This window comes from Hemiscyllium ocellatum, chromosome 9 (genome assembly GCF_020745735.1).
Source record: "Hemiscyllium ocellatum isolate sHemOce1 chromosome 9, sHemOce1.pat.X.cur, whole genome shotgun sequence".
NCBI classification, from domain to species: Eukaryota; Metazoa; Chordata; class Chondrichthyes; order Orectolobiformes; family Hemiscylliidae; genus Hemiscyllium; species Hemiscyllium ocellatum.
Genome location: NC_083409.1, coordinates 83,846,793 through 83,869,718, shown reverse-complemented (window position 1 = coordinate 83,869,718; position 22,926 = coordinate 83,846,793). Strand labels below are relative to the sequence as shown.

At 41.8% G+C, this 22,926-nt stretch overlaps 1 protein-coding gene across 2 annotated transcripts in view; it reads left to right on the top strand.

Annotated features, from left to right (window-relative positions):
• Window positions 1-404: 404 nt before the first annotated feature.
• Window positions 405-22,926, top strand: part of kif2c (kinesin family member 2C) — a 65,239-nt gene continuing 42,717 nt past the window's right edge. Inside the window, exons 1-5 of one of the 2 annotated variants that reach the window (XM_060829875.1) lie at window positions 405-530; window positions 17,733-17,827; window positions 18,663-18,746; window positions 20,907-20,955; window positions 22,649-22,756. In XM_060829875.1, coding sequence (XP_060685858.1) covers window positions 470-530; window positions 17,733-17,827; window positions 18,663-18,746; window positions 20,907-20,955; window positions 22,649-22,756 — 397 coding nt within the window. In that variant the 5' untranslated portion in view covers window positions 405-469. The remainder of the gene's footprint in view (window positions 531-17,732; window positions 17,828-18,662; window positions 18,747-20,906; window positions 20,956-22,648; window positions 22,757-22,926) is intronic. The other variant, XM_060829876.1, reaches the window with a different exon arrangement.

Sequence of the window (22,926 nt, the reverse complement as noted above, 5' to 3'; positions counted from 1 at the left end):
CGCATTGTACGTAAGATTCTGTGCCTGAGATGGTGCCATAAGCGGTGAGATGTACTCATGTGGGTACACGTGTCAATAAACCTAATTCAATTAATTTCATGCATAATTTAATCTCTTGCACCTCTTGGATGGTAACATTCACCTGGCCTAATTAACACTACAATACACAATGATGATCTGATCTTTCTAGGGGGTGTGACCGCTTACTGTACTGAGCTTGGCACACTTAAAGGCACTGTTTAAAGTCGGCGAACATCCCTAAGATACAGAATTCGACCTTCAGTGAGGTCTCTGAGCAGTGTACCCTCCCCTTTAAGCGGTTACTATAAAGGAAGGCGGGCTCAGCATGGACGCTTGCGCATGTTCAGTACTGCAGGGTTGGCGCGCGCTGTTTTGAAAGTTGTTCGGTTTGGCTGTCACCCTCACTGCTGGCAGGTTTTTGTGCGTTTAGTTCGGTTAGTGCGAGAGAATGGCTCAACATTTCGAGCATGTGAAAGTGGGGCTTATTGTGAAAATTCAACGCAGCAATGGTAAGGAATTATTTACTTTTCAATCGACGTGAATGTGATGCGTGCTGAACTAAACGGGCTGACCTGGTTTTAGGGCCGGTTGGGCCTGGACTCTTCCTTATGTTCGAGTCGAGGTACCTAAAAGTGCTTTCTAACCGTTTGTAGATTTGGCGGTGGTGTTTGGGGGATGAAAATAAGTGAAACGCGCAATAAAAAGTGATGTGGTTTGCGGCAACGCACATGCGCATCGGTGTGGTTTTTTGAATTAACCCGCCGTGGTGACGTCACGGCGCTCTGTCCTGCCCGAAACCAGGAGCCTGGCGCTGGTTGGCTGCCTCTCGCATTGTGACGTACGTGCCCGCTCGCTATTGGGCAGTGGTTGCCTATTGATCGTATGAACAGTTTGAGTTGGCAGCGTGGTCCCCAGTGAGGGAATACTGTATTCTGGATGTGACATGATGGGCAGATCCTTCAACTTCGTACACTTTTTTAAAAAAAATTACGTTTGCATTGATTTAAAATCTACTCTTTCGACTCGAGATGAAAGCGAAATGCTTATCGTGTACCAATTCCTACTCTGTATTAGTGACTGCGCTTCATGAATTGGCTGTAAAACGCTTTCAAACGTGTGGTTATGAACAGCGCAATGTGACTTTCAGTCTTAACGTCGCCGATTTGACTTGGGACTACAACTAATTGCTCTGTATTCAGATGGAGTTCTTGTAGCTCGCGATATTTTTTTCCTTAAAAATCAACAATTTGGCTCTTCAGTCACAACTACGTAAAACTTAACTATTAGTGCGGATGGAGTAAATCAGAACTATTGCTGCGCAGACAGTGACCATTGAGCCCAAACTGCCTGTGTCGGCTGTTCAACGGAACCTCATCACCCAGTGGCAATCACTTATCATTCCTACCATCCCACCAACATACCCTCGCACACTACTTCCAAATAAGTTATCCACTGCAATCCTTTTTATTTTATTAAAAAAGCTCAATTGAACTTTTCTGTCTTCACCTATCAAACTTGCTGCTTTTGCACACCATTTTGAATGTGTCCTTCTGTTGTACTGTATATTGAGTTCTCCCTATTTACAGCTATTCCAGATTGCTCATGTATAATGTGAAGAATAACTGAAGACATTGCAAGTTTCCAGATGACTCTGAAACTGATGGGGCAGATAATGTTGAGGATGCAGGAAGCTGCAGAAGGATTTTGACATGCCAGGAGACTGGGCATAGAAATTATGGGAAAAAATGCTGAAAAGAGTGAGATTATGTACCTTGGGAGGAAGAATGCAAGTGTAGATGCATTTCTAAACGAGGAAGGGCTTTGGAAATCTGAAACACCGGACTTGAGTCTTAATTCTCTTATGGTTAACATGCAGGTTCACTTGGCAGTTTGGAAAGCAAATGCAATGTTTGCCTTCATTTTGAGGGGGCTAGAATGTGAGAGCAGGGATGTACTGCTAAGTCTGTATAATGCTCTGGTCAGCCACCTTTGGAGTATTGTGAATAGTTTGAGTCTCATCATTAAGGAACAATGTGCTGGTGATGGAGGGGATCCAGTGGAGGCCCACGACGATCGTGGAAATGAAGTGTCATATGGAAGAGTGGAACTCAGAAGGTTGAGTGGTCTTATGGAAACTTCCAGGCTACTGAAAGGCCTGGATAGAATAAATGTGAAGATGTTCATGTTGGGAATGACTAGGGCCTGAAGGCACACTCTCATAGTGAAGAGGCATCCCTTTAGAATTGAGGAACAATTTCTTCCTCCAGCGGGTGGTGAATCTGTGGAACTTATTGCTGCAGAAGACTGTGGAGGCTAAATCAGAATATCTTTAAGGCAGACCTGCTCTCGTGGAGAAAGTGAGGACTGCAGACGCTGGAGATCAGAGTCTGGGATGCTGGAAAAGCACAGCAGGTCAGACAGCATCCAAGGAGCAGGAGAATTGACTTTTCAGGCATAAGTTCTTCCACAGGAATGTGGGAGATGGAGCTGAGAGATAATAAGGGTTGAGGTAGCTGGGCAGGTGATGGGTAGACCCAAGTCGGGGGCCGATGGTAATATGTTAGAGGGGTGGTGGAGTGGATAGGTGGGAAGAAAGATGGACAGATATGGCAGTTAAAGAGGGCAGTGCTGATTTGGAGGGTTGGATCTGGGATGAGGTGGGGAGGAGAGATGAGGAAACTGGTAAAGTCAACATTGACATGTGGTTGGAGGGTCCCAAGGCAGAAGATGTTCTTCCTCCAGGTGTTGGGTGGTTTGGATTTGGCAGTGGAGGAGGCCTAGGACTTGCATGTTATTGGTGAAATGGGAGTAAGATTTGAAGTGGTTGGCTACAGGCTATTAGGGTTATGGTGTGTCCCTGAAATGTTTCATGAGTTGGCATCCTGTCTTGCCAATGTAGAGGAGACCACATAGAGAGCAACGGACACAGTAGATGAGGTGTTTGGATATGCAGGAAAATCTCAACCTGATGTGGAAGGATCCTTTTAGATGTTGGATGGAGGTCATGGGCAGGTTTTACACCTTTTGTGGTGGTGGTGGTTGGTGGGAGGCATAGACCTAATGAGGGTTGTGGAGGGAATGGTCTCTGTGGAATGCTGATAGGAATGGGGAGGGAAATATCTCTAGTGTGGTCTGATTTGTAGGTGGCAGACATGGTGGAGAATAATGCGCTGTATCTGGAAATGGAAGTGAGGACCAGGAGAGTTCTATCCTTGTTGTAGTTAGAGGGAAAGTGTTCAAGGATGGCGATGCAGGACGTGGAGTGATGTACTGGAGAGCATTGTTGATCATGTCGGAAGGGAAATTATGGTCCTTTGAAATAGGTTCTTGGCTTATAACGGGATTAAGCATCATGGGGAGAAAGCAGGGAATTGGATTGAGAAACATATCAGCCATGACCAAATGGCACCGCAGACTTGACAGGCCGAATGACCTAATTCTGCTCCTATAATTTATGGTTTTTTGTTATATCCAGCCTGGTCAGATTTTGAAAATCTCTTCCAAATTTCCTCTAACCTCTTCTACACAAGGACAGTTTAACTTAAATTGATCCTCAATTGAAATTTCTCATTCTGGGAACTATATTCTTGAAAATGACTTTTACACTGAGTTATACAGATGTACAGCATGGAAGCAGACCTTTCAGTCCAACTTGTCCATGCTGACTAAACATTCTATGTTAATCCAATCCATTTACCTGCATTTGGCTAATATTCCTGTAAACTATCCTATGCGTATACCCATGCAGAAGACTTTTAAATGTTGCAATTGTACCAACCACATCTGGCAGCTCATTCCATACACGCAACCTTCGACATGAAAAAGTTGTCCTTTTTTTTATATATTTGTCCCTCACCATAGACCTATGCCCTCTAGTTTTGGACTCTCCATCCTGGGGAAAAGATTTTGATATTCACCATAACCATGGCCCCTCCTGATTTTCTAAACTTCTATACGGTTGCCACTCAACTTCCCACAGTCTAAGAAAATAGCCCTACCTATTCAGCCTCACAATAGTTCAAATGTTCTGGTGACCTACTTATACATCATCTATGAGCCCTTTCAAGTTTTGCAACGTCTTTCCTATAGCAGGGAGACTAGAATTGAATGCAGTATTCCAAAGCAGTCTACCCCATTCCTGAACAGCTGCAACATGACTCCAACTTTTCTACTCGATGTACTTGCCAATAAGGGCAAGCATACAAAATGTCATCTTTAACCTGCCTACCTGCAACTCTGCTTTCAAGGAACCATGAACCTGCCCCCAAGGTCTTTGTTTGGCAACGCTCCCCAAGACCTTACCACGAAGTATGTAAGTTCTGCGCTGATTTGTTGTATGAAAATGCAGCATCCCATTGTGTAAATTATATTCCATTTTCCACTCCTCTGCATGTTTGACCATCTAATTCAGGTCACATTTTTACCAAAAGTGGCGCCCTTGACTGTACACACCACTCTAGTTGAAGTTGAACAAGTGTCTTACAAGTTTGACATCTAGAGGCAGATGAACAACACAAACAGACCCTTTGGTCCAACTTGTCCATGTCAACCAGATATCCTAAAGTAATCCATTTGCCAGTACTTGGCATATATCTCTCTAAACCCATCTAGATGCCTTTTTTAAATGCTGTAATTGTACCAGCTTCTACTATTTCCTCTGGCAGCTCATTCTGCGCACACATCATCCTCTGCATCAAAACATTTGCCTCTTCGGTCCCTTTTTAAATCTTTCCCCTTACCTTAACCCTATGCCCTCTAGCTCTGGATTCTCCACCCCAGGGAAAAGACCTCGTCTATTTACCCTATTCATGCCCCTCAGATTTTATAAACCTCTATAAGGTCGCCCCTCAACCTCTGACACTTGAGGGAAAATAGGCGGAGCCTTCGTCTCTCCCTATAGCTCAAACCCTCCAAACCTTTGGTTATCACCTCTGCCTTTCTTTAAAGAAACTTGAAGATTCTGCATCCACTGCCTTTTAAGGAAGGGAATTCTGAATGCACTCAACCTTCTGAAAAATGTATTTTCCTCCTTTCTGTTTTAAACTGAAGATTGTGCAAGAATGTGATGATTATGTGGTGATGTGGAATTCTAGCTATCAGCAGTTAGCCATCCAAATTGGAGAACAATGCATACCGCTCCAGGTGGGTATAAAGTCACCAGATCAGAATGAGTTGTCAAACTGATGAGGCATTGTGTTGGACTTTGAATAATTAGTCAGTAATCTCTTCACTTGTTTAATTATTGAATTGATGACATATCATGTAACTATATTTGAGTTTTTTTCTTTGGAAGGGGAGTATTGCAGTCAGTATACAGGATGTGGCTTTCTCTAGCTGGACTGCCATTATTACTCTTGACTAAGAAGTGGTGAGCTTTTGAGATGTGCTCCTGATATCATGTCTGTGCCATAGCATGTTGCCTGACAATGTGAAGGCCTGTTAAGCTGTCTTGCTTGGGATCACTTGAAGCATCGCAAACTACATAGTTGGGTAGATGATTGTGTATTTTAACTGTACTGGGACATTATAACTAGTTCAAGATTACAAACCTTCAGTAACTGCAGGGTTTGCAACCTTTAACTTAATCCACTTTTGTAACCTATAACTTCATTTTAGACCAGACACAATACATAGCTATTTGTAATAAAAGTCTGGATTCTTCAATGCTGCAATATCCATGCTTAGCTTGTCTGGAGGGACATTGCCCTTGTTCCCTCATACCTATCTTGTTGACTATTGCATGGAAGCACTGTCCTAAGTCAGTACTCATTGGCTCTGTAGCCAAATTGCTAACCGAGCTGGCAGAGTCCTTGAAAACCTATCTAGCAGTCTGGGATAGCAGGTGGTGAGGAAATCAATGAGGAATATAAAGTTGACCTCCATTCCTGATGATCTACAAGTTGCAGGTATGTTGTCTGTGACTGTATTGACAGTGCAAAGCCCTCTAGGGATCAGGTTCCATTTCAATTCTGAAGATGTTGTTGTGGTAGTAACATTACCACCCTGCTAAATGGGGTAGATTCAATACAGGCACTTCAAAACTAGTTATGTAAAGCAGCAGCAGAATTATATTTAACAATATGTTGCTTTTATAGCCCAGCATATCCCTTGCTGGAAGTAGGTTTGAAGCTTCATCTGGAGGCTCACTGATGTTGCCTAGTATGGTGATGAAATATCTGAAAACAAACCTTCCAGTTCAGTGAGCAAACCTACGTCCAGAACCTACATCCTCAACCTGAGCTACAAAATCTTCTCAAAACTCGCTAATATCCCTTGCTGTTCCAGCACCATAAAGTTGTGATAAAGGCCTTAGCTCATTTGAGGAGTAATGCAGGAGAGCATGATGAGAACAACCATAGGCACACTTAGAAATGTGGTGTAAATCTGATGAAGTTACTGTTTGGCCAAATGGTTGCTAAGTAGCTGAGTAGTAAACAATGCACTTTCATTCATTCCAAGAATTGCTTTGATCCTGACAAATCCCTGTAGTTACTGAAGACTTGCAATTTTGAATGAACTGTAATATCTCAGCACAGTTAAAATACAATCCTCTACCCAACAATTGGAAAATTGACTAGATATTTGATTATACATAGGTCAAATCCAATTAGGGTTTGTTAATACATCATCCATCTCTTTATTGATCATCCCTGCATGGTGGCACAGTGGTTAGCACTGCTGCCTCACAGTGCCAGACACCCAGGTTCAATTCCTGCCTCAGGCAACTGTCTGTCTGTGTGGAGTTTGCATATTCTCACCATGTCTGCGTGGGTTTCCCCCCACAGTCTGAAAATATGCAGGTTAGGTGAATTGGCCATGCTAAATTACCCATAGTGAAAAGGTAAATGTAGGGGAATGGGTCTGGGTGGGTTGCTCTTCAGAGGGTCGGTGTGGACTTGTTGGGCCGAAGGACCTGTTTCCACACTAAGTAATCTAATCTAATCTAAAGCATTGCAAAGTAATGGAGAGTGTCTTGATAGTGGTATGGAGTGGCACTTGTTTTAAGTGTTAATCTGCTTGCTTTGCTTTGGCAGACATCATTTTGTTAGTGAAAACATTGATGAAAAAAGACAGGTGACAGTTATAGCTGATGACATTGGCAACTTTTTAACTGAATGCTATTCCTAGAACACTACCCCTAAAAAGATTGAAGTCCACAGAACTCTGGTGAGATGGCTCGATGTAGAAGTTTTCAAGTTAATCCTGTCCCGAAGGAGGAAGATTGGTCGTTCGCCAATCATCCCAGCAAGAGAACATCATTGCAAGAGTTTATCAGGATAACTTAATAGTCAATTTGTTCAGACATGATTTGGAGTGTCGGTGTTGGACTGGGGTGTACAAAATTAAAAATCACAACACCAGAGCGTCGCTCCTTCATCAGGTGGTTGTCACCTGAGTGGCATTCCGAAAGCTAGTGTACTTCCAATTAAGCCTGTTGGACTATAACCTGGTATTGTGACTTTTAACTCTGTTGAGACGTGACTTGCAAATAAACTAAGTAGGATTTGAACTCTGATTTCCTGGCCCACCACAAGAGATGCTACCACTATGCCTCATAAGCCCTAATTATCTTAGGATAGATATTTCTAATCCAGCTGTACAGGGATGCGCTTACTTCTGGAGTTGGTGAGACTTAAACCCAGATCCACCTGCTCAGGCAGGGAGGGATGGTATCTTTGTGCCACAAAAGCCTTGTAGATGAATGCAGATATTTTTCAGTATCAACCTGTTCAGAGATATTAATCCATCTGGAGTAGGAAGGGATGGAACCAGGACACCGCTACACCACAGGATGCTTGGGTTCCTCGAGGTGTTTATTTTGAACAATCTTCAGACCAACATGATGCAACCAGAGCAACTATGACTTGAACATAGGCCTTTGACTCAGGTTTTATTTGTACTATCTCTAAACAGTTTCTTTTAATATTGGATCTGAAACTGAAAACAATACACTTTTTTTTTCTTTTCATTAATATCCTGCAGAAAACCCAAGCAATAGTTAAAAGTACAAACAGCCTTTCTATGAATCTTAAACTAATCCTCTAGAGATTGACATAATGGATCCATTAGTGTGGGGTTTATTAAATTTCAACCACAAATTCCTATAATCATGAGCTATTCTCATTTTGGAGATTTGACTTGCTGAGACCATAAAACTACTTGTACTTTTTGCATTTATTTTGGGGACTTTTAACTACAAATGGTAGTCGAGTTATTTTATGATGTCACAATAGCTTCCTCGTAATGACCTGAAGATTATGTAGGTTGTGTTGTTGATCTGTCATCTATCATTTTGTAATGCAAGCTTGAAGTTTTTTAAATATCATCTTGAATTGCTAAGATCTTTTTGAAACCTTGGTAAGTGGCTTTCTAGAATGAGTGGCAATAGTAATCCAAGTCATGACTTTTTGAATGTTGCTGTGTAAAGATATTCTAAGTTGTTCCAGGGCTATCTTAAGATGAAATTTTGAAATTTGTAACCTATCCAGTGGATTGAGTTGTTGAAGCAAAGCTTTGCAAAATAAGTTGTTAGTTTACATTGAATGCCTATGTTGACCTGAATTATCGTGCTGATTAGTACATGTAGGAAATGATTGGCAGCTTTCTATGTTGCAGTCCACATGAAAACATAACTTAATGTGATTTTTTTTTTCTCTACTTGCAAACCAGTTGCACTATTCTCGAAGAGGAATTGATTTTTACAATTTGAGTATATTTGTAGCTCAGCATGCTGAGCTAGTAGATTTTTTTTGTCACCATGCAAGGTAATGTCAGTGAGCCTCCGATAAAGCACTGGTGTTCTGTCCACTTGCTATTTGTCTTGGTTTGTTGTGGCGGTCACATCACTTCCAGTCCTTTTCTGAGAGATTGGTAATGGGATCCAAATTGATTTGGTTTGTTAATGACATTCAAACCAGAACTCCAGGCCTCCAGGAATTCCTGTGCATGTCTTTGTTTAGCCTGTCTCTGGCTGGATGTATTGTCCCAATTGAACTGGTGTCCCTCTTTGTCTGCATGTATGGATCCTAGGGATTGATTTTTGGTGGCTGGTTGGTGCTCATATATCCTGTGGCTAGTCTCCTGCTGTGAGAAACGAAGCTCACTCAATTCAATAATTTCAGTCCGAGACCAGATCTGAAGCAGTAGTATCGTTTATTACGCTCTTGCAAGAGGGATGTGGTAAAAACAATGACTGCAGAGGCTGGAAACCAGATTCTGGATCAGTGGTGCTGGAAGAGCACAGCAGTTCAGGCAGCATCCAATGAGCAGCGAAATCAACGTTTCGGGCAAAAGCCCTTCATCAGGAGTAAAGGCAGTGAGCTGGAAGCATGGAGAGATAAGCTAGGGGAGGGTGGGGTGGGGAGAGTAGCATGGAGTACAATGGGTGAGTTGGGGAGGAAATGAAGGTGATAGGTCAGGGAGGAGAGGGTGGAGTGGATAGGTGAAAAGGAGCTAGGCAGGTCAGACAAGTCATAGGGACAGTGCTGAACTGGAAGTCTGAAACTAGGATGAGATGGGGGGGGGGGGGGGGGAGGAGGAGGAGGAAGGGGAAATGAGGAAGCTGTTGAAGTCGACATTGATGCCCTGGGGTTGAAGTGTTCCGAGGCGGAAGATGAGGCGTTCTTCCTCCAGGCGTCTGGCGGTGAAGGAGGCCCAGGACCTCCATATCCTCAGCAGAGTGGGAGGGGGAGTTGAAATGTTGGACCACGGGATGGTGTGGTTGATTGGTGCGGGTGTCTTGGAGATGTTCTCTAAAGCGCTCTGCTAGGAGGCGTCCAGTCTCCCCAATGTAGAGGAGACTGCATCGGGAGCAACGGATACAATAAATGATATTAGTGGATGTGCAGGTAAAACTTTGGATGTGGAAGGCTCTTTTAGGGCCTTGGATAGAGGTGAGGGAGGAGGTGTGGGCACAGGTTTTGCAGTTCCTGCGGTGGCAGGGGAAAGTGCCAGGATGGGAGGGTGGGTCGTAGGGGGGTGTGGACCTGACCAGGTAGTCACGGAGGGAACGGTCTTTGTGGAAGGTGGAAAGGGGTGGGGAGAGAAATATATCCCTGGTGGTGGTCATATCCACCTCCTCCAAGAACACCACCCACGCCCTCCACCTCCTCCAAGACTTCGGTTTCCCCGGCCCCAATGCCTCATCTTCACCATGAATATCCAATCCCTCTACACTTCCATCCGCCATGACCAGGGCCTCCAAGCCCTCCGTTTTTTCCTCTCCAGACATCCCCAACAGTACCCTTCCACTGACTCTCACTCTCATTCTTTTGGCCGAACTGGTCCTTACCCTTAACAATTTCTCCTTTTTGAAACCTCCCACTTCCTCCAGACCAAAGGGGTAGCCATGGGCACACATGGGCCCCAGCAATGCCTGTCTCTTTGTTGGCTACGTAGAACAATTGATCTTCCGTAATTACACCGGCACCACTCCCCACCTCTTCCTCCGCTACATTGACTGTATCAGCGCCACTTCGTGCTCCCGTGAGGAGGTTGAGCAATTCATCAACTTCACCAACACATTCCACCCTGACCTTAAATTTACGTGGACCATCTCTGACACCTCTCTCCCCTTCCTGGACCTCTCCATCTCCATTAATGACGACTGACATTTTTTTACAAACCCATCGACTCCCACAGCTACCTGGATTACACCTCTTCCCACGCTATCTCTTGCAAAAATGCCATCCTGTATTCCCAATTCCTCCGTCTCCGCCGTATCTACTCTCAGGAGGACCAGTTCCACCATAGAACAGATGGCCTCCTCCTTTCGAGACCACAATTTCTCTTCCCACGTGGTTAAAGATGCCCTCCAACGCATCTCGTCCATATCCCGCACCTCCGCCCTCAGATCACACCCCTCCAACCGTAACAAGGACAGAACGCCCCTAGTGCTCACCTTCCACCCTACCAACCTTTGCATAAACCAAATCATCCGCCGCCATCTCCAAAGACCCCACCACCAGGGATATATTTCCCTCCCCACCCCTTTCCGCCTTCCGCAAAGACCGTTCCCACCGTGACAACCTGGTCAGGTCCACGCCCCCGCCGCCCCCCACCCCCCCACACGACCCACCCTCCCATCCTGGTACTTTCCCCTGCTGTAAAACCTGTGCCCACACCACCTCCCTCATCTCTATCCAAGGTCCTAAAGGAGCCTTCCACATCCATCAAAGTTTTACCTGCACATCTACTAATATCACTTATTGTATCCGTTGCTCCCAATGCGGTCTTCTCTACATTGGGGAGACTCGGCACCTCCTAGCAGAGCGCTTTAGAGAACATCTCCAAGACACCCGCACCAATCAACCACACCGCCCCGTGGCCCAACATTTCGACTCCCCCTCCTACTCTGCTGAGGATATGGAGGTCCTGGGCCTCTTTCACCACCGCCCCCTCACCACCAGACACCTGGAGGAAGAACGCCTCATCTTCTGCCTCGGAACACTTCAACCACAGGGCATCAATGTGGACTTCAACAGCTTCCTCATTTCACCTCCACCCCCCACCTCATCCTAGTTTCAGACTTCCAGTTCAGCGCTGTCCCCATGACTTGTCTGACCTGCCTAGCTCCTTTTCACCTATCCACTCCACCCTCTCCTCCCTGACCTATCACCTTCATCTCCTCCCCAACTCCCCCATTGTACTCTATGCTACTCTCTCCCCACCCCACCCTGCTCTAGCTTATCTCTCCATACTTCCAGCTCACTGCCTTTATTCCTGATGAAGGGCTTTTGCCCGAAACGTTGATTTCGCTGCTCGTTGGATGCTGCCTGAACTGCTTTGCTCCTCCAGCACCACTGATCCAGAAAGAGGGATGTGGTGTCTACTGTCCACGAGGCGCACACACTCGCTGAAGTTAATGAGTACACAATATTTATGTGATTAGCTTCTCTTCCCTCCTCCCATTGCTCCTCCCCTGTTTACATTTCCCACTACTCTAAGCCTGACACCCACTACTCTTGTTTATCTCTGAACTCATCCAGCCTTGTCCATGGCAAATGTTTATCTCTGGCCTCAGGCCGTTTGGTCACAACCCTCTGTAGTCCTATTGTTGTATATCCTTCTTCACTACCATCTGTTTCACTTGCTTGCCAAAGCAACCTTTCCTTTTTATTCTTTGCCCATACTGGGCCTTAGACCTCTTGATTGTGTTTTGTTCTTGTTTTTGCAAAAGTGGGAAACAGATGCTTATAACTACTATTTGTACAGGCATATCTAGCTTAACGCCGTCCCTTCACAGCACCTTATCAAGTTGTCTGTAACATCTACCATTGTTTGCAGGCACATTTCATTCTTGTATGCACATTTTTGCTAATACAAAAACAATTATATATTTCCTTCACTTAGTTTTCATTCTTGTTAACTCAGCTCTTGGCTGAAACAATTATATACAGGTGAGTTCATTTACCTTGCATAAGTAATTATGATTGCAGAAGTAACACTGCTTTACCTATATCCCACACTGCCCATCTGTCCAATGTAATGTTTGTTGCAGGATGTCTTTGTAGATGTTCATTCTGCTGGTTGTTGGTATGGGACCCTTTTTTTTTAAAAAATTAATCAGGAGTCCAATAAATTCGAAACGTTACATTGGGCAGGAAACTAGCCACCAGGATACATGAACACCAACTAGCTGCCAAAAGACATGACCAATGTCACTAGTTTCCATACACCGATGAAGAGAGGGACACCAGTTCAAATGGGACAACACATCCATCCTGGGACAAACACATGTGGGAATTCCTCGAGGTTTAGCATTCAAACCGGAACTCCGTTAACAAACATTGATTTGGCCCCCATTTACCAACCCCTCAAAAAGAAACGGGAGTGATATCACCCACCACAACAGACCAAGATCCACATAAACAAATGGGACAGAACACGAGCACTTCATCAGAGTCTCGCTGTTAGCTACCATTGTGACAAAAGGTCTAAGAATAAATCTACCAGCTCAGTGAGTAAACTTACCTAGAATTGTTTTTAGTTAGCTGGACCTCCGATATGGGATTGAATTGTTTCTCCTCTGCTTTTTAATGCAATATTTTAAAGTACCATTCCTAAACAACGTTGAACACAATACTAAAAAATTGGCCAATTAGCCATTGTATAAGAGAGGAAACATGCATATTAAAGTCTAAAAATTGAGGTTCAAATCTTCAATTATTTCAATGAAGATGCCTTGAGCAGCTGAGACTTTATTGACTGGCCTTTTCAGTACTGTGATTCTGAGCACGTTCTTCCTAAAATTCCAAATATGCTGCTTGTGGTAGAAGATTGTACACCAAACTGTCAATAAAATAATGATATGATGCAGCACTTGCTCAATCCTTAGTTTAGGTCATTTGATAAACTTTCTTTTCTTTTGCTGATGCTTATTTTTGTTATCGTGTCACAACTGAAATTTGAAGTGAATTAACTCAATACAGCAAGCTTTGTTTTAACCAGGACCTTTATAGCCAGCACTCATTTAAATAAACAAAATTTTTTTTACCTCAAACACTGGTTTATTGTTATTTTGTTACATTATTAGTTTTCTTTCTTAACCTCAGTGTAAATATATTTGTTCAATCAAATGGCCACAGTTGATTTTCAATTGTCAATTTCTCCAATACTGAGAGAACAATGTCTGAGTCAGTTGAGGGTTTGCTTTTAAAGATAAAGTTGCATTCATAATGATTTATAGAACATAGAAAAGTGCAGCACAGAACAGGCCCTTTGGCCCATGATGTTGTGCCAAGGTTTAATTCTAACGTAAAATATAATAACTTAACCTACTCACCCCTCAACCCACTGCTATCCATGTGCATATTGCTGTAAATATGGAAGTGATGTTTCAATAACTTTTTGAATTGATCATGTATACTTGATTATCTGGAATATTTGATCAACTGGTGCATGCCTGGTCCCCATAGTTGTTGGTTAATTAAGTTTGCTGTTCATCAGTAGTTCTTTTAAAAAGGCCCTATACAAACAACCAGCAAAACAAATATCACTTACAAAATACCCCCTGCAAGAACTGGAACAAACACTACATTGGGCAGACGGACAGAAAACTAGCCAACAGGATACACCAACTCCAACTAGCCACTAAAAGACATGACGCTATCACTAGTATCTGTACTTTACAGACTAAGAAGAACACCACTTCGACTGAGACAACATATTCATCCTAGGACAAGCTAAACAGACACATGCACAGGAATTCCTAGAGGCCTTTCATTCAAACCATAAATCCATCAATAAACATATCTATTTGGACTCCATTTACCAACCTCTCCTGAGGGAAAAATAGAAGTGATATCATCTGCCTTAACAGACGAAGACGCCATAAATTGAAAGCAGGACAGGACACCAGCACTGGTGACACCAACCTTGATAACGGAATGTCTGAAAACTAACCTGCCAGTTCAGTAAACAAACTTACAACTTTTGGGGGGAAAAGTAAAATTGCACTAGAAATTTTGATTTCTTCTGCATTTCTGTAGCAAAATACTACGGAGTTACATTTGGTTTATGAAGTAAAGCTATGCTTCTGGATAAATTTGCACATCCAATACAATAACCACTTTGTTTAGAACAAGTTTAAAGTAACTCTGCAGGGGCATGGGAATCTAGACTGCAGCTTTAGGGTGCAGGACCTGGAGTGTAGGGAGGTTAGGAACATGGCATCAATCTCGAAGGAGGGTGCCTGTAAACAGGAAGGTGGTTTGAAGTGTGTATACTTCAATGCGAGAAGGATACGAAATAAGGTAGGTGAACTTGCAGTGTGGGTTGGTACCTGGAATTTCTGTTATGGCTATTACGGAGACATGGGTAGAACAGGGACAGGATTGGCTGTTGCAGATTCCAGGGCTTAAATGTTTTAGTAGGGTCCGAGGTGGGCGTTAAAGAGGGGGAGGTGTGGCATTGCTTGTCAAAAATAGTATTAAGCGGTGGAAAGGACAATTGATGAAGACTCGCCATCTGAGGTAGCTTGGGCTGAGCTTAGAAATAGGAAAGATGAGGTCACCTTGTTAGGAGGCCTGTAGAAAACTCCTAATAGTCCTAGAGATGGAGAAGAAAGGATTGCGAGGATGATTCCGAAGAAGAGTGAAAGTAATAGGGTCATTGTTATGGGGGACTTAACTTTCAAGATATTGACTGGGAAAGCTATAGCTCGAGTATGTTAGATGGGTTGGTTTTTGTCCAATGTGTGCAGGAGGGTTTCCTGACACAATATGTAGACAGGCCAACAAGAGGTGATGCCATACTGGATTTCGTTCTGGGTAACGAATCAGGCCAGGTGTTAGAATTGGAGGCAGGTGAGCACTTTGGGGACAATGACCACAATTGGTGACTTTTACTGTAGTGATGGGGAGGGATAACTCTTGCCCTGCAGTGCACACTTATAGCTGGGGGCAGGGAAATTATGATGCGGTTAGACATGACTTAGGTTGCGTGGCTTGGAAAAGTAGGCTTCAAGGGAAGGGTGCAATCGATATGTGGAGCTTGTTCAAGGAGCAACTATTGAGTGTCCTTGATAAGTATATATCTGTCAGGCAGGGAGGAAAGGGTCGTGTGAGGGAGCCATGGTTTAATAAGGAATTGGAATACCTTGTTAAAGGGAAGAGAGCGGCCTATGTAAAGATGAGGCGTGAAGGATCAATTGGGGCGATTGAGAGTTATAAGGTAGCCAGGAAGGATCTAAAGAGAGCTAAGAGCAGCAAGGAGGGGACATGAAAAGTCCTTGGTTGGTAGGATTAGGGAAAACCCAAAGGCTTCCTATAGGTATGCCAGGAATAAAAGAATGCCTAGGGTAGGAATAGGTCCAGTCAAGGATAGTATTGGGAAGTTGCGTATGGAGGCTGAAGAGTTGGGGGAGACGCTGAATGCATACTTTTTGTCAGTATTCACTCGGGAACAGGACATTGTTGCCGATGTGAATATTGAGTCACAATTAATTAGAATGGATGGCTTTGAGATATGTAGGGAAGAGGTGTTGGAAATTCTGGAAAGGGTGAAAATAGATAAGTCCCCTGGGCCTGATGGCATTTATCCTAGGATTCTCTGGGAAGCAAGGGAGGAGATTGCAGAGCCATTGGCCTTGATGTTTGTCCTCGTTGTCTACAGGAATAGTGCCAGAAGACTGGAGGATAGCAAATGTGGTTCCCTTCTTCAAGAAGGGGAGTAGGGATAACCCTAGTAACTATAGGCCGGTGAGTCTCACTTCTGTTGTGGGCAAAGTCTTAGAGAATTGTAAGGGATAGGATTTATGAACATCTGGATAGGAATAATGTGATCAAGGATAGTCAGCATGGTTTTGTGAAGGGCAGGTCGTGCCTCAAACCTTATTGAATTCTTTGAGAAGGTGACTAAGGAGGTGGACGAGGGTAAAGCAGTAGATGTGGTGTATATGGATTTTAGTATGGCGTTTGATAAGGTTCCCCATGGTAGGCTACTGCAAAAAATACGGAGGTATGGCATTGAGGGTGAGTTGGATGTTTGGATTAGGAATTGGCTGGCTGGAAGAAGACAGAGGGGAGTATTTGATGGTAAAGGTTCATGGAGTGCAGTTACTAGTGGTGTTCTGCAAGGATCTGTTTTGGGACCATTGCTGTTTGTCACTTTTATAAATGACCTGGAGGTGGGGCTAGAAGGTTGGAGCAAGTTTGCAGATGATACGAGGAGTCTGTGGAGTTGTTGACAGTGAGGAAGGATGTGGCAGGTTACAGCGGGATATAGATAAGCTGCAGAGCTGGGCAGAAAGGTGGCAAATGGAGTTCAATGTAGGTAAGTGTGAGGTGATTCACTTTGTAAGAGTACCCAGAAGATGGGGTACTGGGCTAATGGTCGGATACTTGGTAGTGTGGATGAGCAGAGGGATCTTGGTGTCCATGTACACAGATCTCTGAAAGTTGCCACCCAGGTAAATAGTGCTGTGAAGAAGGCATATGGCGTACTGGCTTTTATTGGTAGAGGAATTGAGTTCCGGAGTCCTGAGGTCATGTTGCAGTTGTATAAGACTCTGGTGAGGCCTCATCTGGAGTATTGTGTGCAGTTTTGGTTGCCATACTATAGGAAGGATGTGGAGGCACTGGAACAGGTGCAGAGGAGGTTTACCAGGATGTTGTCTGGTATGGTAGGAAGATCGTATGAGGAAAGGCTCAGGTACTTGGCGCTGTTTTCATTGGAGAAAAGAGGTTTAGGGGTGACTCGATAGAGGTGTACAAGATAATTAGGGGTTTGACCATGAGAACCTTTTTTCCATGTATGGAGTCAGCTATTACGAGGGGGCATAGCTTTAAATTAAGGGGTGGTAGGTATAGGACAGATGTTGGGGTAGATTCTTTACTCAGCGAGTCGTGAGTTCATGGAATGCCCTGCCAGTAGCAGTGGTGGACTCTCCCTCCTTTATGGGCATTTAAACGGGCATTGGATAGACATATGGAGGATAGTGGGTTAGGTGGGCTTGGATCGGTGCAATATCGAGGGCCAAAGGGCCTGTACTGTGCTATACTTTTTATGTTCTAAGTTTAAAAACTGTCTACATTTTAGTATTTTTTTTTTTTGCATGTATCAAAACATTATTATAACCTAGGCTTTGTGAGATAAACCTGAATGCGTGGGGAAGTGTTGCCTAGAATGGGTGAGAGCTTTAAAGATTTAGATGACCTTTTTTTAGTTCATTTTTGATTTATTAGTTCTATTTCTCGTTCTCTTTCTGATAGGGATGATACAGGATGCAAGTATAACTGAATTATTTACAGATAAGTCCAGTGTAAGAGCTGAGTGGCTAGAGGGCAGCTTAAGTAAGGCCAAAGAGGTAAGGTTGTTTTCAATAAATGCATGTTTTCTAGTTGAAAGGAAATCGATCTAATGAATATTTCATTTAAATGGCTAAATTCTTGCTGCTTAAGCTGAAACTGGAATCTATTATGAAAGCTGTCCATCACTGACCATATTTATTTTACATGTAAAATTTCTGAATTTTGGTATTTAAAGTCTGATATGGAAGTAGTTTTCCCCAAAAGAATACTTGAGCCTGACTTCTGATTTTCCTGCCTCACTTGCTAAAATCAAGTGACTTTTTGAATGTTGCTTTATTTCATATTTGAATTTTAAAACACTAATGTGGATGTACTGTGAAATTCTCATTTGAAGTGTGCTTTGCTGAAAAGTTTGTGAACCAGTGGAGTAGACCTTTTCTAATTGTCAGTGACAAAGCTACAAATTTACAGGAACTTGGTATGTTTTCCCAAACACTTCCAAGAGCCATCCTATAGTATTTGTGGGAGTAACCATTTCGTATCATTTACAGATGGTGTGAAATGGGGTTGAGGCTGACCAAGCTCCCTTAGCATGGGATCCTTGCAGCCAACAAATAACGGAAATTTTCCATTTTATTTAACTGTATTAAATGCTCGAACATTTTGGGCAGTTGAATTCAATGTACCCCGTGCATAAAGTGAACTTTTCAGATAGTTTCAGCAGGATTAGTTTGATAATAATAAAAGAATAAGCCTAGTATTCTATTAACTCAAGTCTGATCTTCCAATGTGCTTCATTTGCAAAATAACTATTTTTAAGGTGTAGCGATCCTTTTCCTGTGTTTAATTTTTTAAAAATATGCAAATGAGTTCTTTTATTTACCTTTTCAGATTGACATTGAAAGCTTACTGTCGTTAAATCCTAATTTAGTAGAAAAAATGCCACCTTCAAACCTGCCAAGAAGAAACTCTAGGGTAAGATTTAAACACTTAGCTCTTGAGTTCTGGTTTACGGATAACAAATGCATTTCCAATTCTTGGACCAATCAAAAACGGTCTACAAATAGCAAAAAGTAAGTTACATGTAGAAATATAAGCTGCCTTCCCCCATTGCGATTGATCTCAGTTGAACACGAAATTGATTTCACTTAGTACTATGTTTTTACCCTAAAGTAATAGAAATGACTGCATATGCTGGAAACCAGATTCTGGATTAGAGTGGTGCTGGAAAAGCACAGCAGTTCAGGCAGCATCCGAGGAGCAGGAAAATCGACATTTCGGGCAAAAGCCTTATTCCTGATGAAGGGCTTTTGCCCGAAATGTTGATTTTCCTGCTCCTCGGATGCTGCCTGAACTGCTGTGCTTTTTCAGCACCATTCCAATCCATTCTGTTACTTTAGTCTGTCTCAGTGCAATAAAGAGTTACACATACTATTTCCCAATTGTAGGCTGCAGCAAAAAGAAATTCTGTGCAAACTTACACAATAAAAAAATTAAATAAGACTACCTGTGGACAGTAAGGAGGAAACGCTGCTGTAATGTCAAAGTAAAAGAAACTGCAGGAATTAAAATGGGGATTCTTATCTGTTATCTTAACACATTCATTCTAATGACAGTGAGCAATATTTGCTATTGTATTGTGAATAATTAGTGTAAAGGACAAGGATCCAAGTTTATCCAAAGTACACTCAGGAAAATTTACTACTTTTTGTGTTTCCTATCCAATAGGAAGTAGGCACTACTGGATTTGGTTTCAAACAAATGCTAGGCCAGGTTGATCCATTATCAATAGGAGACAATGGTTAGAAGGTAATGATCCTAGTTCAGGTTTACTAAAGAAAAAGGCCATGAGAAATCCAAACCAAAAGTAACTATTCTCAGATTTTCAAGGAGTGAAAACTGATTTGACCTGGGTTCATTTATAATCAAAGGTAGGCAAAAAATGTAATTGAAAATAAGTTGCCTAAAGTGCTGATACGTTCACTTTGGAGAAAAGGTAGGACACAGTCTGTCATTTCCAGTGGTGAAATAGAAAGATGAAGCAACAAGTGCATATTGGTGATATCAGGTTAAAATAAAAATGGAAGCTGAATAAATGAAATTGAGGGAAGGTAAGAAAGGCCAACAAAGAATCCAATAACCTTTATGAACATAGCTGATATCAGAACCCAGACTTAATTTGGCTTGATGGGTCATGTTTGCTCTTTTTTAATTGAGGTGGTCTTTCACTGAAGTAAAGCATGCAATGCTCCAGATTTGTTTTAACAATAAAGCTTAATTTAATTGCTTAAAAGAAGTGATTCTGAAGTAGACTATATCAAACTTCTTGGCCCTTGCTGCCGCCACCTATTGCTTCCCTCGAATGAACACAGGCCCTATCTACTGGAGTCTATGTAGAACCAAGAAAAAGCCATGCAGAAAGCTCATCAAATGATGCAGAAATGGATCACTGATTTTTGATGTCTTATTGACTAGGTTTGAGGTATGACATTTAGTACTTTAGTGAGGTATGGATATCATCAGCAAGGCTAGCACTCATTTTTCTGCTTTTTTTAAACCTTATGCTGAATGCCTTGCTCTGCTATTTCAGAGCAGTTCAGCCAACCACATTTTACTATGGGTATGAAATCGTGCTGCAGGAGACTCTGACACAAATTGTCCTCCAGCTTTAACGGCCTGTGTGGAAATTTATTAAAAGTTTAATGGATAAAGACTTGAAAGCATTTTTTACTATATAAATGTTCAACATGAATATATATTCGAATGGGTCTGATGTTCAGTATAATGTGAAACCTCATTGATTAAATGCTTTGCTAGCATGTCACTGCCTACCATTCAAATTGGAGCTTTCCAAGTTCTCTCTGGTGTGCTCTGTTGTATTTCAGAAATAAGTACTGTGTGAATTTATTTAAGGTGTGAACAGAATGCATAACATTATATGGGAGACATTAAGCCATGAAATAGTTTCAGTAAATACATCACTATTTAACATTGCTGATTTCTGGTATATTATAGTATGTTTCTGCATGCAATCATGTCTGCAAGTTAGTGTTTATGACCTGGAAAAATGATTTTTCACCCTCCCTTTGCAAAAACTTCAAAATGGATGCTGAAAGAATAATTATCACCTTTCAGGTCCCAAGACGTGAATCTGTTCTCCCAAGGAATGGGATTGCAAAGGAAAGTAAGTTGGATTTTACACAAGTTCTGATGTTGTATAGTTTGCTTGATTATTACTTTGTTTCTTTCAAGCTATCAATCCTTAAGTTTAAACAGACTTTTGACTTTTTGTTAAAATAGGTTGAACATGATCCAGACAAAGTGATTAAATTATTCTAATTCATTGAAATATTTTAATTTGAGAAACAATTTTTGGGGGAAGGAGAAGAATCAACAATGCGAGAAGGGCGCACACAAGTTGTGTATTGAATTTCAGAAGGTCACTCCTTAGAGCAATTTATTGGCTATTTGTAGCACTGAAGTTTAAAAAAAACTCTAACTTAAATTAACTTTTTTTAATGGAAAGTCTGTATAATTTTGAAAATCAGTGACCTAAGCAGTCCAAGTTCTTGTCTGTAAATCTTTGTTGACTGGAAGTTTATCTGCTGTAGATGGCAGCAGTTACTTTTCAAATTTAGGTACTGGATTTTTATACTTATGCTGTACAAAAGAGCTCTGGTCTTGTTAATCTTTTATAACACTTTTTTGTTAGTCCATTTTAATCATTTTAATATGAAGCAGCTTCAATTGGTGCCTTCCCAAAGGAAGCTGCATCACACACAAAAATAAACATTTACTTACAAGCAAACTGGGTTTGGGGCAGGAATGGAAGACAGTGGTAGACTCCTGTACTGAATCTAATGGAGTTTTTTTAAAAATTTGTCACTGATTATTCCAGAACCTGTGCTTGATTCTGATGTTCCAGGTAAAGTTTACTGTCTGCATTTTGCTCTCTAATTTTTTTTCTCCTTTATTCTGTATCCTGATCACACATCTAGTCCGTTTTGAGCACTTTCAAATGTTGTCTGGATTTCAAACTAAATATTTTTTAAAATGTTGAACTATACTGGGTAGGCACAAGTCTTTTACAGAACTGTTGGTGAACTGTAGCAGCTCACTGGGAATGCAGCATCTTCAAACATCTTTAGAAGTCCCATGTTTGTGGCCATTTCCACTGTCAATACTTTTCTTCATAAAACATTAGGATACAAGTTGGGATCTACTTTTGTCAGGTGATCTAATGGCATGCAAAGGGCACAAATTCTCCATAATTGTGGGAAAGCTGGTGAGATAATTGTATTTTTAAAATAATCTCTAATGGTAACCAGCTTACAGTTGCATTGGGTGGCAGTTCTTAGAATGGGCATTTTTGTATGCAGTACTACATTTTGGGAATATATTTAGATTTTGCTCAAAAATACCCTTTTAAAATAAGAGGTGCTTAAAATCAAGGAAACTGACATCTGTTTTCTTGCAGATGTTGGCAAACATACTTTGGAAACTAATGGGTTATAATGTACAAGACTGCTACTTGGTTAAAATTTGAAGTTGTATTTTAGATCACTTATAAATCTTCCTCCTGTACCCAGCCAAAATGGGTCGAAGGCCTAAAATATTTCAGATTATTTTTCATAAAAGAAATTCTGGTTAGAATTTTTTTTTTAAAAAAAACAGCTAGAGTTAAGATTTACTTAACATTTCACTGTCAATGCTCCTGTAATCTGGTAGTACCTCTGGGTGAACTTGTCAACACTGCAAATTGCATGCTGCCTATTGACTCTAGGCTAATTGAGTGATAATTGGGCTTTTTAATTGTAAGGTTTAAAGGAGAACAGGAATGTGGGAATTTTAACTTTTTTCCTTTTATTTTCCTTGAGTACCACGCTCCACTCGTTCAAGAACACAAGCCACATTGGAAATGCAAATTACGCCCAATTCTAGACTATCAGAAGTAGAACCTGTAATACACAAGACTCTTGCAACAGGTAAAGACTTTGTTTAAAAATATTAACACTTGAATATTATAGCCATCCTCAAGCCCCCATTCTATTGGTTTAAAATGACATCGAGAAGGACATTAAGTTTTGAGGTGAAAATGTTTCCCATATTTCTAGTTTTTAGTTTTATAAGGTTTACATGTTTATCCCCTAGTAAG